At 43.8% G+C, this 18086-nt stretch overlaps 1 protein-coding gene across 1 annotated transcript in view; it reads right to left on the bottom strand.

The window, feature by feature from the left end:
• Positions 1–303: 303 nt before the first annotated feature.
• The window catches only part of SLC9A4 (solute carrier family 9 member A4), a 38032-nt gene continuing 20249 nt past the window's right edge, over positions 304–18086 (bottom strand). The window contains exons 8-12 of the mRNA XM_069770134.1: positions 15723–15884; positions 9833–9929; positions 7795–7926; positions 6957–7044; positions 304–2807 (exon numbers count right to left, since the gene is read on the bottom strand). Coding sequence (XP_069626235.1) covers positions 2506–2807; positions 6957–7044; positions 7795–7926; positions 9833–9929; positions 15723–15884 — 781 coding nt within the window. The 3' untranslated portion in view covers positions 304–2505. The remainder of the gene's footprint in view (positions 2808–6956; positions 7045–7794; positions 7927–9832; positions 9930–15722; positions 15885–18086) is intronic.

Genomic DNA, 18086 nt, shown 5'->3' with positions numbered 1-18086 from the left:
GTATGTCTAGTCCCTTTCCATGCCACTCCAGACATCCCATTAACCTTCCTCATCTCACACAGTTTGTATCTGTCCAGTTGTCTCAGACAACCCATTGACTAAATCTTCTTAAAGAGGAAATGCTGAATTTGCAGCTCACAGTAATTCCTCTGTTTAATCTCTCTCCTGTGCCTCCCTTTGAAGATGAGAGGCTATCCCTTCTTCACCCTCTCTCAGATTTCCACTTTCTCTCCATCGCTGTCCCCAAGGATTGCCTCCAGTTCACATCACCTACCAGGCAGTTTTGGAGATGCCATCCCCTCCCGACTCTGGGACACAGCAGCAGGTCCCACACCTCCGTCACCCCGCTCCATGCACCTATGTCAGCTCAGTGGCCTAAAGACCACCTCACACAGGCGCTGATTTTACTCTCAATTAAATTTCATATGGCAACTTTGTAGCTCACAGTGTAATTTAAGAGCTGAGTTTGTATTTTTCTTGAAATACTGTTTGCATTGAGATTTATGATATGTCAATATAACTTGCTACAGGATTGAGATCTGGCACAAGGCTTTTGTTTAAAAACTACATGGAGCACTTCATCTTTTGTGGAGCTGGGTTTATTTGTTAATTTTCAGGTACAGAACTGTATTTCATTGCTTATTCGGTGTCAGTACAAAAGGCAAATCCTACCCTCTTTTAATAATGTGCCACTACTTTCATAAAAGGAAGTTGTATATTTTCTCTGGCACAACGAGGAAATTCAAACAGAATGTAAGTTTCATAAAGCTTTGTACAATTTCAGTACAGATGATTCATTATGACCTGCTAAACAGAAAAGCTGCAAACATGAGAAAAGGGGGAAAAGGGCTTTTATTTTTTCCCTCTGGCGCCACTTTTCACATTTGTAAGTTTAGATGCTACCTGTCCTGAAATGGAAATCCATTTCAAGAAATGTGAAGCCATAACTTACACATAAAAGTTTTTTCTAGACCAGGACATACAAGCGCTTAATAGCAATATAAAAAAGAGAAACATAAAGGTGGCACTGCTCTCTCTAATTCTTAGTTCTCTGACTCTTACGGTAGCATTTACAGACCTTGAGTTGGGCAGCTAAGCAAGCTCTGAGTGGAGGATAGAGAGGGAATCTTGAAGAAAACATGACTGAACTTGTGTATTTCTCAGCTGTAGATTTCAGTGCAGCTGTAAGGGTGGCTTTATGGAATTTTGGACTCAAATCACCCCTTTGGATAAAATCAGCTCACTTACAGTTTCAAGACACAGATGACAATGCTGCTTCCATTTTGCAGGAGAGAGGTCCGCCAGAGGAACTAGGTGTCTGGGATTTTAGACATATCCAAAATGACTCAAGACCATTGCTTCTTGCTTCTCTTACCTCAATAGGAAGGTTGGGAGGTCACGGGCTCCAGTGCATGTCCCCCTGGTTATTTCTGGTTTTTTTGCAACTGCTTCTCTGTACAACATAGGCAGACACCCTACAAAAAACTGGAAGCAAAACACAGAGTCTCTCCTTCCTGCTACCCAGCAGGCTATGAAGTTAGGCTCCCTTTACCTTTTATCCCAGTTTCTTGCTTCCTATCTGCAGTGCTGGTCCAGCTTCAGTGTGAAGAGTGGTCCACCTATTTGAGCAGCCTCTGGCAAGGTGGGAGTGGGGAATGGAGGTTAGATGCGCTACAGTGAAGCCTCCCACTTGCTGAACCACAGGAATATTGTGTACATTCTTGCCATCCCACATTTGCAAATAAAAGGCATCCTGACAGCACCCCTGCCTGAAGAGTCCTCTGGATTTGTATGTACCAGGATGCCTCCTTTTTTCATCCCAAACAGCTGTAGGTGGATGATAGGTGCCTACATGTTGAAACTTTTTGAAGTAGCAGAAGTTACGACCATCACAGCAACTGACTTTAGGCACTTTTGCAGAGCCAAAACCTGAGATGCCAAGAGATTCCCAAGTGCTGAAAATGTCCACTAAAAATCCTTTTGACTTAAGTACTTGTTTAGGCATCTTCAATGACATTTAGGTGCCCTAATAATGCCTGTTTTTTAACTCTTTCTTGGAATATCTCAGCTATTCTGAGGTCAAAAGCTCTCAGCAAGTTGAAGTTACCAATCTGGGTGCTCATGTGCCAAGCACATTCTTCAGTGTTTCTTTCTTCTGGATGCAGGCCATAGTACAGAACAGAGGAAGGCAATAACAGCTTCCACACGTACCATTGCGTGTGCCCACCTACTGTCATTTAAACCCATGCCCAAACCTCTACGAAGATCATGTTCCCCTGTTTCCTGCAGTGGTTTGTGGGAAAGAAGTCTTGATATAAACATGTAAGAATTTGAGTCTTCTCCGAGCCACTAAGTACCTTGATACAGCACTTGAAAGTGATATGAGAACAAGTGCGCTGGTCCCAAAAGGAAAATTGTGGTTTGGTACATGTAAGAGCTTTGTTATTTTCTCTGGAGCAGTGCCCAAAGGGCCCTAGAGACGCAAACATTTCTCTTCGCTGCTCCTCATATGTCTAATGGCCTGGCTGGTGCCATCGTTTCTGTCTCTTCTTCTGACTCATACCCCTCTACTTCTCCCACAGTGAATCGAGGCTTTGGCATTAGAGCTAGATTGTCTGCTCTGGTGAAACGACGCTGGCCGATTGAATTTCCTCTTCGACCTGACACATTGGATGGGCCCGCTCGTCTATCCAAATGTGCCATCAGAATCAGCTCTTCCTGGCGGTGCTTTGCTTCAGGTGGCCGTAGTCGGGGCTGGGGTCTGAACATTACCGGGAATGGAGCATCAGAGCCACCTCTGTGGTGATCTGAAGGAAAATAGTCAAATAATTCATATTTTGAAGAAAAGAGGAACACCATGGAATCAGCAAGGACAGTTAAAGGGTATTCAATATAATGCAGCATTATGGTTTTAAACCCTGGAAGTGAAGCATTTTAAGTTACTATAGATTAAAAGGGCAGTCAAGAACTAAAAATAACGCTAAATTTTTATTTTCATCCCAAAGCTGATATTTAAAAGATTTTCTTGATCTTGCCTGTACCCTGAGACCTCAGTGAATAAGCATATTCAGCTATCTTTTAGTCCTTCACAGAGCTGCTCAATATCTTCATAGGGCAAGAGTGCTCCTTTATGTAGCTTTCAATTTTCTAAGAATTTCACAAGTGTGCCTAGTACCATGGTTGAAAGTCATTGTGAAACCTACAGCAGAAGACAAAAAAGTGACAAAGGAGAAGGCTGTCGTGCCATCGAAAATCGAGTTTACCAGTCACCTGTGATTAATAACTGGGAAGAAAACAGTTTCACCTGAAACCAGGAGTTTGACTCCAGGGTGCTTTGATTACATTGGGTGTGTCAGACCTGCTCCTACCAGCTTTCTTTGCCACAAGTACACAATAAAAATTTGCCTGCAATAGGCCAATAACTGGCTTTCTCATTCTGTTGGGTTTATAGAATATACTTTTTCACTTTTCTTAAAGCCACTTCTAGTCTGACTATGCACTAGCAAATTAGTTAAGAAACAGCTTGTAACAAGCTAGGAGGTTCGGGGAGAGAAACATGATGGTCTATGAATAATAAAATTAGACTACATCCTGCTGCAGTTAAAGCACACGTATTGGGTATAGTCACACAGTCCAAATTTATCAAGCTATAGCAGCTTAATAGCTATTAAGTTATTTTAAGCTAATGTTTACTTCACAGTTGGCATGAAGTAAGAATGCATGCACCAGCACTTACCTCTACCAAACAGGGGCACAGGTTTCTTTAACAGCAGAACCTGCTTCTCATCAGCCTTGTGGGCACACCACACCATAAGCAATAAAATAGGATAGGTTTTCTCAGACTCAAAGGGCTTCTACTTAGCCCTTTGGGAGCATCACTGCTACAAAGTGTGAATGATATATACTGTCAAAGAAATAATTCATTTGTATGAGTGGCAGGAAGAGCTGATAGGTGGTTTAAGGATTTATTTGTGGTCATTTCTGACCTCTTAGTTACTAAACCTTCTGCACGTTCTATATATAACAGCTAAATCAAGCTTGCTGGAGGATGCTTGTTCCAGAAGGGCTTCCAAGCATAGGCAGAAGAGGTAGCATTTATCTCTGTAAATGCATATGGGCACATATGATGTTGTCATTCTAATTTCCTACAATCTGAGTATTTCTCTTCTCAGTTCCCAAGTGCAATTCAACTCATCCTAACAGAGTTTATGAGAGGAGGTTAAGGTGGCTTCCTCCTGCTGCAGACATTTAAAGTGGTGTGAATGCTATGCAATGCACCTAAGATGGGGCCAGAAGGTGGACCAAGAAGTCTAATTATTTGGATAGATCACAAGGCAGGGCTCAAATTCAGGCCTAGCTATTAGTAAAATGTACTTGCATTCACTGCTTCAGGATTTACCTCTCTCCCCACTGAAATAATATGCCTGTCTGCTATAGCAGAACTTGGTCCCTTGAAAGTGTCTGAAATGGTTTTAGGTCTGAGGCTGCTGTGTAGAACAATTTGAATCTTTTAGAAAGACACATATCCCCCACCACAATGTCCTGACAAACAGAACAGAAAAGAATCAGCTGTGTGAAAAAAAAAAATCCCCTTGAGTAACTTTTATTTTCCCCTCTGAATAGACCCGATAGGTTTCTGTTCTGCTGCCATCAAGTGTGAATGCCCAGCCCCAAGGGGATAGTTTGCCTACACAGTTCTCTTTTGCTTTCATCTCTTTCACAGTAAAACAGAAAGGGAAGACAAAAATTTTGCACCTGCAGGAAACGAACATTGTTGTCCAAGTTTTTGATACAAAGACAAAAATTAAAAATATGGTTTCAGTCGCTATAGCTAATTTTGCCAGAAATAAGAATGATTTTTTCTAAGGAACACAAATCTGTGTGAAAGACACCTGTCTTTCAGGTTCACATAAACAAACTCAGAAAGGCGTCAGGGAGACTACAGATGGAGACAATGATGAACATTCGAGTGTCCTAAATTCCATGTTTTCTGTGACACTGTTCTGCTAACATGTCCTTAGGCAATTCAGTGTTGCTCCATCCCTAACCTCTGTCTCCTTACTTAGAGTGTAAGTGAGGATGGGTCTGCGTTTTATGGTGTACATAGATAACCTGAGACTGGTTATCCACATATAACTTTATCCAGTAATACCAGTATTACTACAGAAGTGTTCATAGAGAGCAAGCAGGGAACAGGGGAGAAGAGACCAGCTGCTTGGGGAGAGACTCTGCCAGGACTTTTTGTTAGGTTATGTGATTAAAGGCTCATCTCCACGAACACAGAGGAGCCCTGAGGCACAAAGGCAAGTGGAGGAGCTCCCTGGTACCCCAGCCAGAAGAAAAAGTCTGAGCCCCTGCCCTGATCCATCACGGGGCTGATCATTCCCACGGGCAGGGTGGGACCCACCACGATGCGCCAGCCAAGAGGCTCTCCCCAGAGCACCTCACAGAGTGAGGTGTGGAGGGGTATGGGGCTCATTACTGGGATGCCAGGGGAGGGCATCTGGGGACCATACAGGATTTAGGATGTGATGTTTAGGGCAGGAACCAAAGACAGGGAAAAGAAGGGATCAGGGTAGTTTGGAGAGCAACAAGTGCAGGAAAATAGAGTTAAAAGGGGATAAAAAGGGCCAGCCAGTACATGTGTCTGGTAATGCCCTGCACCTGATCAGCACAGTCTGGCCTGTTTTCTCATTTAACTCCACTTCTGTGTTCCTTGGTCAGCACGTCCCCATTCTGTGTGGCCTGAGTGCCAGCAGCTGGAGGGATGCACGTATATTGTGTGGGTGCACATGTCAGTGCAAAATCCCTAGCAATCACCAAGCCAGAGTAGCCATCAAGTAGGATAAGAGGCTTGGGAGCCAACTGCTGGAGCAACCGTGAGTTTGGGACAGAGACTGGGGAGAGCAGAAGGTCTGTGAGCCACTACTGGAGCGGGCAGGAGGTCCAGACCAGTGACTGAAGAGACCGTGGGGTCTGTGGTTGACTACTGGTGAGGCCATCATCTGGACCCGGTACCAAAGAGACGGGTTTGCATGTGTGTGTCCCTGTGTGTGAGGCAATGGGAGACCAGGGCATCCAGGAGCCTGCTACAAGGAAGCCTGGCTGTCCAAGGGCAGCTCCTGGAAGGATCTACAGTGCATGGGGTGGGGAGGAAGAGCATCTCTGTATGTGTGTGTACGTGTGTGTGTGCATGTGTGTAGGTCTGAGTACCAGCAGCTGCCATGGGGCTGTGTCCTCAGGGGCTTCATGCCCAAGTGCCACCAAATGGGCAGATGGAAGGTCCAGGGCCAGCTACCGGGCACAATGTGTATCTAAGGCCAGCTACTGGGGGATTCAGATAGCATGTATGTATATATAAATTTCCACTAACAGGCTATCGTCCTGATCAGCCAGAGAGGGGGCCAGGATGAGGCCATTGGTGCTGTTCGCAGTTGCGTGAGCGCTGTGCCCTGTCTGCACTGCTCTGTGTGTCCGGTCGTGAGTACATGTACGTTGAATTATGGTGTGGGGGGATGTCCGTTGGGAATACCTTGCTGCTGGTGGGACCTGGGGGCACAGAGCCGCGGCAGCCTCGCCTCGACTGGGCTACGGGTCCAGCAACTCCTACCAAGTTTGCATGGAATTGTGTCTGTGGGGCTGCAGGGAACAGATAATTTTCTTTCAGGGGTTTACACGGATGCCCTCACGGCCAAGCCAGACTGCAGGGATCACAGGAATATTTGTGCAAGAGGGAAAAAGAGAAAACTAGGCGGTGCTGGAACAAGACAGAAACTACTGCAGTAATGACCATACAAACAACATAGATAAAAAAGATAGGAGAGCAGGGTGTAGCTCATTTAAAGAGGTCAGGGACTTCCATGGGAGTATTCATTTAGTACTGTTAAATACACTGAGCAACTGGCCAAGTTTCTTTCACTGCTGGAGTAGGATATAGAGTAAAGCACTTCCATTACCTGTAAAAGCAACACGCCTGGTTTTTCGTCTAGTGGGTTGGCTGGGGCCCTGAGGCAAAGAGAGGTAGCGTACTTCCGTCGTCCTAGCCTGTGTATGAGACAGAAATGTGTGCAGTGCCTGTGACTGCCTCCACAATTTGCACTTATTTGGTGGGATGGTAAAGTGGGATGGTTATAGGCTTTTTCTGTTGTGCCTCTGCACCTCTGCAGCCAAATTAGAGCTGTGAATAAGATCAATGCTTGGCTTGGATGGCTGAACTCAATGTCAGCTCCAGTGAAAATGTCTGTGTCTGATATAATAGCCCTATGGGTTTTTTTACAGTCAGCAGAAAGAAATGTATTCTTCTAAGATTAACCTTTCCTATTTCAGGTGACAACTTTAAAAAAACTAATATACACAGCAAGAACTTATTTCTCTTCCTTAACTGTGATTATCTCTGCTGTAAATGTCTATGCTATCCAACGCCTACATTTGATCAGACAAACCTTACTCTTACTTATCAAGAGCCCAAACTGTCAGTGCCAGGTGTCAAGGGCTTTGCATCATGCCTTTTGTGATTATACTATGTTTTGCACAGGCCAAAACAACGCAAGTTACATTATTTTGCTACTTACAGCCATAATATCTGATTTCTGACCAACGTATAGAGGTAGGACATAAAAACGTTGCTGTCCACATGATAAGTGAAGCACTTTCTTCTTAGGTGCTTCATGAGGACACTGGGGAAAGTATCAATTTTAATTATTGCAAAAAAGCATATAAAAGTGGGTGTCCTTTCCTTATTTACAGAGAAGCAGAGGCATTTTTTACATGAATAATAATTTACATAATAGGTACCGGTCTACCCCAAGGTAAGCTGTTTCCCTTCCTGCAACTCTGCCTCAGGCTGTGCTGCCGACGGATGAGGATTTCTTGGGCTTGTTTCTCATTTGTGTTGGTAGGCAGGTTGTGTCTGTTGTATGTTGGTGCCTGAAACAGAAAATACACCCAGCTGATTTCCTTTGCCCTTGCAATGTTAATAACCTTGCGCAGTCTGGTCAATCAGGGAGCTAAGGGGACACCTGCCCCGGCTCGGCCACCAACTCATCACAGATCTCTTTGGTATCACCTCGAAAAATGCAGCCTCGCACCAACCTTGCTGCTGCAGAGCAAGACGGAAGGAAGCACGAACACAGCTGTAAGTCTCGGACCTCAAGGGCTGCCTTTTGATGCCATTTTTGATAGATTCTTGCCTGCTCAAAGTGCATCATAAAAATACACCTACCTACATGGGGCTGTTAACATCTCTGGGCTTGTCCTCCCTTTGTCATCCCTCTTCTCATCACACAATTGGGAGATTCTGATCTGAGGCAGGTCTCAAGAGAGAAATAGCTGGTTAACCCACCTCTGAGCCTTAATACTAGTATTACTGAGCCAGGAGCAAGTTGCAGATGTGCCCAGGAGCAAAAGACTATGTTAAGAAGAGTACAGCTCCAGAATGAGATGTAGAGCTGAGTTTCCTTTCCATACTTGGACAAACTACACCTAAATATTACCTTAAAACTGAGCATCTTTTAGGACAAGCTTTTAAATTTATCATCGCATACATCTAGTCAAAAGAGGGAAATAATTATCTGCCTTAAAGAGAAAAATTCACTTAAGTTTATAAGCCCTCTGAAAAAGCAGAATCTGGTCTCAGTCTTGCTTGCAAGGGTCCTGGTAAAGTTGGTCTGGTGAGCCAGAGCATTACCAGGCTTTCAGAATTGAAAGTGAAGTATTAGAAGTGGCATTATTTTACTTCCGATCTTTCATTTCCAAAAGCACATAGTTCTCAACACCACATAGGAAGTGGCTGGTACAAATAGTCATTACTGTAATTGATTTTGAAGAGAGAGGGTTCATTTCAGTTATCTGAGAGACAGCCATATATGCAAATTGTTCCTGGTAAGATAAGAAATTAATATCATAAGGATAATTGGCGATGGCAAATCAAACAATATTAGGACTGAATATCATATTAATAATGACACATTTAAATGAGCAGAGCCTAGCATTTTCTAGTAAAAGTGTGTTACACGAGTTAGCCCCATTCATCTGTGTGATTTCAAGGTTACCGTCATATATCCTCTACCACTCATTGCTGCAGGAGAGCACTAGGTTGTATATTCTGGGCCCGAGATTGAATTAAGTAGGTATTATACACTGGGCTGCATCAGAATCAGGGCAAATTTCTGCAAAACAAACCCCTGCTGAGGTATTATCACCCCAATTTTATGGGGAAGAAAATTCCCAAATTCCCAAATGTGTGAAGTGAAGCTCCAGAGGAGGTAGAATTTTTATCTTTTATGCCTTTCTCCTCCTGTGGCGAGGGTAAACTGCTGCTCCTACACGGACCGTGGATCCTCCGGCCTGACTCTCAGCTGGCTTTGGGCTACGCAACGTTCGTGGCCGCTGGTCCGCCCACCCCCCCAGCGGAGTTGTGCCAGGTAGCCATCTTCCCCTCCCGCTGGCCACCCAGCCGGCCAGCCTCCCTCCACGGCAGAGGCCGTGCGTGGCCCCGGGGAGAGGACCTGGGCCCTCAGGGGGTTGTTTGTCAGCCTGGGCAAGCGGGTGGCTGAGTCGCCCGTGGGTGCATGGAGAGGGAAGCCTGACCTCTACAGCTCGGTCCCAGGTTCTGAGTGAAAAGCTGACAGAAATAAACACGCTTTCCTCTTTTTCCGCCCAGGAACGAGCCCGGAGCCAGGGCTCCTTCCCCTCCCCATGCAGGTCCCGGGTGGGAGCTCCGGGCCCACATCTCCCACCGGCGTTGACCGTCCTGGTGCTACCACCCGCCATGGCTACGCTAACGAGAGCTTTCGGCCTGCAAACGCTGCGCCGTAGCAGGTCGCCCACGCACCCTTTGTCGCACTTGGTATAGGTTATGTGCCAGGACGTCTCTCATGGACTCCACCTCTGCGGGGGAGAGCCTGTGCGCACGCCGATTTCTACCGCTCCTGTAAATAAAAGAGAAGTTTAAATAGGATATTAATGAGTTGATTAAATACCATTCCCATGAAACGACGCATGGTCTATTCTTAGTGCTAGAACAGAAGAGCCTCGCGGTGACCAGTGACACCATACAGCTGGCAGCAGAAACTCTCCTTTTCTTTCTCAAAGCTTCCTAAGAAAGTTCATGTTTAAGGATTAGATTGGGCAACAACCAGCTGTACGTTCAGGAAGGCACTGCAAGTTTCCTCCTCCGTCTGAATACATTCTTCAGCGTGGTCTACCACGCTGGGCCTTGAGGTCCTACTGGTTTTAACTCCTTCGAGATTGGGCAGTAAAGCCTTAAGAACTAAAGCACGCGCCGGTCAAGGGGTCCAAGAGACCTGCCCTGTGGTGAGGAGAACATAGAGGGTTTCCTTGCTACTGAGCCTGTTTCTCCATTTAAAATGAAAGAACTACCTAAAAGATAATCATCTTTGTATTTTTAACAAACTGCGACAAGAAGCCCACAGTCACCGGTAGCTGCCTGGCTTTTTCACCAGCAAAACAATGGAGGAGGGCTGCTGTGAAATGCTACCTGCTTTTGCTAAATCGGTCAATCTGTGTGAGAGTTAGCGTTCGGCTGAATTCCCAAGAAAAGAAAGGGAAATAGATAGTGATCATCCAGGATGAATCAGTCTGAGTTCATCTTGTTGTTTCTGGTTTTTTCCTTTCTCCATTTTGCTTTCTTGCCTCTTTTTTTTAAAAAAAAAAGTAATTGCAAATCTTTGTTCTCAGCTAGGAGATGTCCTTGAAATGTTATCTGTAAATTGTGCAGTTAAAGAATGGATTACGATCAATGTACAGTATTGCCCAAGCTTTGTGTGCATTTATTTTGTACTCCCTCTAAAATAAATCAAAATTTTTTTAATGGCAAAGGAAGGTGGATTCAAGCTAAACTGAGATTATGGTGTAAACATAGGAAAAAGGTTGGAATTTGCGATTACAGCTCCTTTAACAAGATTACCACTGTTCTGTGCTATAATCTAACGTGAACATCTTGAAAACTTGTAAGACCATCATGAGCTACCTGGATTCTACATTTTACTGCCTCTTACCATCAAGTAGACAGTGAGCACTCGTGGCCTGGCCCTGTACAAAGTCCCTGGAACATAAGAATTTATTCCTGATATATTTCAAGGTTTTGGAATGTGTTTTCATTCTGCATCAGACCAAAACTAAGATCTGCCAAATTTTTCATGAAGTAAAAAGAAAGAGAGAATTTGACAATAGGTTAAGGTGTAGTGTTAGAGGTAGGGCTGGGGTAACCAATAGGTTAAGGATCTTACTGAGACATGAAAGAAAGACCCATGAGTCTACCACTCAGCTATTGGCAAGCCACAGTGACAGAAAAGGAATCCCTTTCTGGATTTGACCAGAATTCTTATCCTGGCCCTGAAAAATCCTTCCCAACAAATGTTTAATTGACATTTATCAATTCTCAACAACAGCAACGACAACAAAGCTAGGTATTTACCAGCAGGGAAAAAAGACCATCACCACGACCCAATTCCAGGCCAGCTGGGTGGGTTGGTTGGCTTTTCACTTGCTTTCAGCTCTCAGGGATAACACTGAGAGAATCCAGGGATGCCACCAAGTTTCCAGGTTTAGATGTAATGTGCCTTTGTTCCATACTGGGTCTGGCATATTGAAGGTTGTGGGACAGCCCATGTATGCTACTTTCCACAGCAAAGAAACCCGACTCTTTGCCAGCAGCAGCCCCTAGCTGCTGTCCCTTTGGACAACAGAGAGACCCTAGGTACACCTGGGAAAGCAAACACGAGCACAGGCCCTGGGGACTAATGGCAATCTAGCCTGTCAGTCAGTAGTGGTCTGTAAAATGCAGGTTTGGCTCATTTGTGTAATGCAAATTGAACTGACATAGTTGATGTAAGCGGCTTTGACATCATAGGGAATAACTGTCTCTCGGGTCCTCACTTTACTGAGTGTCTCCACAGGGTCTTCATACCTTACAGTTGGGAATAAACAGGGGAAAGCAGCTAAACAGAGGAAAGCAAAACTCCACTGGGAAGACATCAGGTCATCTCTTTACTTTTCCAGTTGCATACCTGGCCCCCTTCACATGCCAGCACAGAAGCGGCCCGTCCTAAGTCATTTAGAGGCTTATCGTTTTGCTCTTAAAGTGACTTAAATAGAATAAATAAAATTCCCTGAGTTTTAGCTGAGCTGGGATAGCAAGAGAACAAACAGCATGAAGTCTGTATTGTTCAGGAGCACAAATAAAAAATGTTTATTCTTTTTGTGGGATTAGGTATTAACCTACCCAACCGATAACAATGCACAGGTATGGTAATAAGGAACAGATTGCTTTTACACTTTGCAATATACAATACATTAAAAAAGAACTTTCAAAAAGACCTGGACAAGTTTGGTATGTTACCAAAACCATAAAGCAATCCTTACTGAAGCTATTTCTTTGTTGTTACTGAATCTTCCAGCATGTTACAACAAAGCACAGCACAGGAGATATATTTATGAAGAAAATGCTGAAATGATAATAAGTCATGAAAACTGTCTCTCTGTAGTGAGTACCATGACAGTATCTCTTTCTTCTTTAGACATGGAGATAGTTAATACATGGAGAAAATAAAATGCCTTGCACAAACCTTGTGAGATGATTTTTTTATATTATATCTAAAATTCTGAACTTTGTGAACTCTCCACCAATCTCCACTAGTCCTGTGCAGGAAGTAACATTCATCAGGCACAGCTCTTGCGCAACTGTACCACCACAAATGACAACACAGCACTTGATTCTGATCTGTACTGTATTGATACATTCTAAGATTTACCAAAGTCAGTATTGCAGTAATATGAAGCCAACATTAAGTAAGCTCTGCATCAAACCGTCTCCCTCTAATGGGCATATTTCCTCCAAAAATAGCCATACCAACACAGTTTTCATAATATCTGCTTGGTTCTGCTTTTGCCATTTCTATCCTTATTTCTAAGGCTCTATATTCTCCAAAACATCCTAACAAAATGCTCTATTTTCATTCAAATGTGGATTCTTTGTGGCACAGTCCATGGGCAAATTTCTCCAGTCCACACTGGAAATACTTACTGCATATTGGATACCCACTCCACCTGCAGGAATCACACCAGCATGAATGTAATTTCTGAGAATGATGCTAATTAACAGCAATGGAGATCTGCTTTGATTGTTATAGAGCATTTCCCCGCACGTGCCTGAAGGCTGCAGAACTGATCAGAAATGCTAGTGAGAGTTTTCTCACTACCCTGGCACTGCAAATATTACTTTACATGCCACACACTGGAATTCAGTTTCAAATCTCCGCTTGCTCATGGCCAGATTTTTGTATCCTCACTGAAGACAGGGGCTTTAGGTACAAGCTATCTCAATGATAACAATCAAACAATTTACAAATACATTTAGAAACCTTTTAGTCTTAAGCAGGTTCACTTAATTACTGAGGAGAATGCGGATATAAGAACTGCTGCATTGGCTCAAACCAAAGATCCAACAGCTAGCTCACTATCCATTCTCCTCCAGCGCTTAACAGCAGACACCTATCAATGAACAGAGCTGGAAGAACATATTTTCCTAGAATACTCTCACAGCCTCCAAGAATCAGAATGTTTCTGAGCCACAGGCTACACTCTGTTTTTGAAGTTGACACTTAATTTTTAAAAAGGCTGTCTCAGTATGAGAACCCGTGCATCGGAGTTTGATGCACAGTAAAATTCAATTACAGCCAGAGTAGAACTGGCAAAAATTAGTCCATCATATCAGCTGTTTATTATAGAACATTTTTCAATCTAAATTCTCAGCTCAGCAGAGAATTTCTGAACTACGCTGAAGCAATTTGTCTTATATTCTCTTTCCCTCAAGAAAAGAAGAGGAATGTGGTTTGATTGCCATAGATTGCCTACCAACCTTGCCCATTTTGTCTTGGCTCAGAACAGTTAAGGAAATACAGCAGACAGAAAGGAGCCTAACAGACATGGAATCTTTTTTAATATCATCTGTTCAGCAAAGAATGATTTAAAAAGAAAAGGGTTAGTTCTTACGCTGCATGCTGACATCAGTTTCAAGAAAGCAGATGAATCTTGACATGATTAAGCCAAAGTTTCAAGAAAGATTTTAATTTAATGTCCTGTTGGTATTTGGAATTTCTGGTATGGGTTGAGATGATCATTCAAAAATGAAAATATGCTGTGCCCTGCCAGAGGCTGCTGCAAAATGGAGAGGAGTTGAGGGATGCAGCAGCAGAGAGCAGGCAGTAGCAGCAGCAGTGGCCGGCGGGAGCCCAGGAAAGAGTTTGTGGGGACAAGTGCCATTAGCAATACCCACACTCTGGACAGTGGGTTGCAAGGTGAGAATAAATACATGCACAGAAGTTAAAGTATGCAGGAGTAAAGATTTCTACAGACTTCTCTCCTAGAGGGTAGTTCCCTCAGTGATGGCTCTGGAGATCCCACTGGTTTTCTCCCCTGGTCTGTCTGATGCCAAGTTGCGTTACTGTTTCATAGAAATATAGAATCACAGGATGGTCTGGGTTGGAAGGGACCTTTAAAGGTCGTCTAGTCCAACCCCCCTGCAATAAGCAGGGACATCTTCAACTCGATCAGGTTGCTCAGAGCCCCATCCAACCTGACCTTGAATGTTTCCAGGGATGGGGCATCTGCCCCCTCTGTGGGCAACCTGTGCCAGGGTTTCAGTACTCTTATTGTAAAAAATTTCTTCCTTATATCTACTCTGAATCTACCCTGTTTTATTTTAAAAGCATTTGCCTTTGTCCTATAGCAACAGAGCCTATTAAAAAGTCTGTCCCCATCCTTACTATTAGCCCCCTTTAAGTACTGAAAGGCTGCTATAAGGTCTCCCTGGAGCCTTCTCCAGGCTGAACAACCCCAACTCTCTCAGCCTTTCTTTACAGGGTAGGTGTTCCAGCCCTCTGATGATTTTTGTGTCCCTCCTCTGGACCCACTCCAACAGATCCATGTCTCTCCTGTGCTGAGGACCCCAGAGCTGGACGCAGAACTGCAGGTGGGGTCTCACCAGAGCAGAGCAGAGGGGCAGAATCCCCTCCCTCGACCTGCTGGCCACAATTCCTTTGATGCAGCCCAGGATACGGTTGGCTTTCTGGGCTGCAAGTGCACCTTGCCAGCTCATGTCCAGCTTTTCATTCACCAGTGCCCCCAAGTTGTTCTCCACAGGGCTGCTCTCAATGTTAATTGGACAAATTTGGCACAAAGTGCCAAAATGTAGCAAGACAGTTTGAGGGATTGCAAACTGAAATAGCAAAAATTGCAAATGCTGCAAGGAAATCTGCTCTCAGCAAAAATTTATGATTTGGATAATGGAGTCGGGATCTGTGCTCTAAACTCTCCTGCAGGTCTCTCGGCACCTAGCAGTGGTGAGCAAAACCCACTGGCCAGGTAACTGATGAGTACAGCCACCTTGAACCACTGCTGTGATTTAAAGCAGACAGAGTGGCTTCTGCACCTGACTCATGAGTCCTTTTCAGAACTGCCCATCATTGAAGAGGGACAGAGAAAATGTCCTTGTTTTTAATTTTCACTCTGTGAACAAAGACCCAAAGTGCAAATATGATGAGCACCAAATTGCCAGCACAAACCAGCAACTTCTCTTTTCATAACTGTCTGGTTTTTAACTACATTTCTATTGAAGTCATAAAATCCCTTGGGTATTTCCTCATTTTTGTCCCTGTCCTTCCTGTCCCTACTCTGCAAAGGGTCGGGAGATCAGTACTCACTGTAAAGAAGCTGTGGATGAATTTGAAATTTTCATGGCACTCTCAGCCATCTCGATGGCCAGTTTTATCTCCATCTTTTTGTACAATGACACAATGCTGGATTTGGGTTGGTGTCCCCGAATTAAGATTTTCTTCAAATACTTATTGTCAAACTTCTTAAATCTGCAAAAGAGATATTAATATCAAAGTGTAAAAAAAAGAAATGTGTTTTTATCTCTGTGGTACAAGCTGATCTTCATTCAAATACATACATATATAATTCAGTGGTGGAAACGGAATCCAAATTGGAGGCACCTGTGGACTCCTGAAGGCCTAGTGAGAGGAGACCTTTAGGGGGACACTTGGCATGGTCTACTGGTCCACAGAGATTGCAAAGCCCACCAGACAAAAGAAAGAAACAAGCTGCAATCAGAGCAAAAAAGAGGGCTGGGCGCGTGTTTGCATATAACACCGCCACATTTGTCAGAAAAGAATATGGCCACTCTCCACGCTTTTGTACAAATGTTGTATTCTAGTAGGGCATAACAGCAGCAGCTGCTCTTACAGTAATCCTGGCCTATTCAACCAGCCTCCAATGGGGCTCTAAATGGCCCAGCAGTTACAGTAGTTTGGGCCCATTATGCTGCTGATAATTCTGAATCCTGACAATTAGAGCAGAGAAAATACATTTCTTTGTATTCTGAATAACAGTGAAATTGAATGGACCGGAAGATACTATGAGCTCGCATGCTGCAGATTGTAAAATATCGCTAATGTGTGGCATAATTTGAATGTGAATGGGTGTGTGTGTTTTGGAACAGGTATGTGCTTTCAGGCAGACGTTTAGCAGAACAACAGCAGATCTTCTTATATGTTTCTTTCAAAGGAACAGTTTACCACAGCAAGGTAATGTGCTTCACAATGCTAGGAAAAGCACTGCAGAGTTTGTACATTTTTTCTTAACAAAGGCTAGTTTTTATATATTAATGGCACAGATAGGTACACAGATGCCTCCACTGGGATTAGAGCTCTTTATGTTTTTCTGTGTAACAGAAAGCCTCCTGGAGTGTCATCTCTCAGGTAATTAATTCTGATATACATATGCTAAACGTCTTTAAAGTCTCAAAGATAAGTCTAGGGAATACCTTTTAATACAATCTTCTTACATTAAATGTTTTCACGTACAGTGTGTTGTTTGAATCTGCCTGTGAACTGAAACGCTACATTTATACTAGTTTGGACAAAATTATCTTTTCATACCTGCTGGGTAGATGTCAGATAAGGGGAAATAACATTTTCTCACCGATATGTGGAAATGCAGCTATTCCAATGGAATTACTGCTCCAAGAGGGATTTGTTTAGCTTATTGATTGCCCAGGCAGTGGTGTGGTCCCCATGGATGTCCTAAAGCTAGCTCTGTGCTGTGAGAGCCAAGAGGACATTTTAGCTTCTTGGTCCAGGTATGTGCCCTAGACACATCGTTACTCCCTGTTGGGACAAGAGGTGGGTGCAAACCAGCTGCCTTCTTCCAACAATTAATTCCTCATTTCCATAGGGAGAAACCTGGTCATGAAAGGTGTTGCCACATGTCCCAGCAGACTCCCAGCTGGATTACTGGGTTGCGATGCTGAGAGGTAAGACAAAGGAATCCAGCACAGAAGTCTAGGCATAGCCTAACGGATAACTTTTAGCCCATGGCATCATCATTCGGTGTTTGTGGAAAAGGAAGATTAGCCTCTCCCCACACCCCCCTTCACATGCTGCAATGGCCAACAAGATCACAAGGCTTCCTTAAGGAAAAGGTAAAGGGAACAGCAGTTCAGAATGGCAGGTCTGTCTCTTCTGGACAGTGCCTGGAAGAGCCGCAAAGCTTCACAAAACCACCCCATCCTGCTTATAGAAGGTGCAACACAGGTCCTGCATTTCTAAGTGAAGACCAGCTTGAAAGTATCTGTTTATGCTACTGGATATTTAAATTCAACCATTACCTTTAGTACTCTTATTTTAAATATTACTGAATACAAAGTCCTGTAAAGACAGGTAACTAATTATTATTGAATTTATACTCACCAACAAGGGATCATATTTGCTGTGGAGACTTACAGCAAGACGCAGTGAAGCACTGACAGCTTACATAGCTTCTGTTCTAAATCCAGACCTAAAGGATCACTGCCATAGATCTAAGATTTATGCCAAAGCTATGTGCACAGGCTGATGCCTGCAGCATGAGTTCATGTGCTATGTTTTTCTTTCAGAAGGCTTATTTTCTGCTTGTTTGTGCAGAAGCAATTTAACAGGCAATATATGAGTACTGCGCTCCCAAGAGATAATGGTTACTCAGGAGTTCACTTTTTAAAAAGAGATATTGCACACATCCCAAATATT

This window comes from Haliaeetus albicilla, chromosome 25, assembly GCF_947461875.1.
Source record: "Haliaeetus albicilla chromosome 25, bHalAlb1.1, whole genome shotgun sequence".
Taxonomy (NCBI): domain Eukaryota; kingdom Metazoa; phylum Chordata; class Aves; order Accipitriformes; family Accipitridae; genus Haliaeetus; species Haliaeetus albicilla.
Note: the sequence above shows the minus strand (reverse complement) of the source record. Positions and strands in the feature narration are given on the sequence as shown.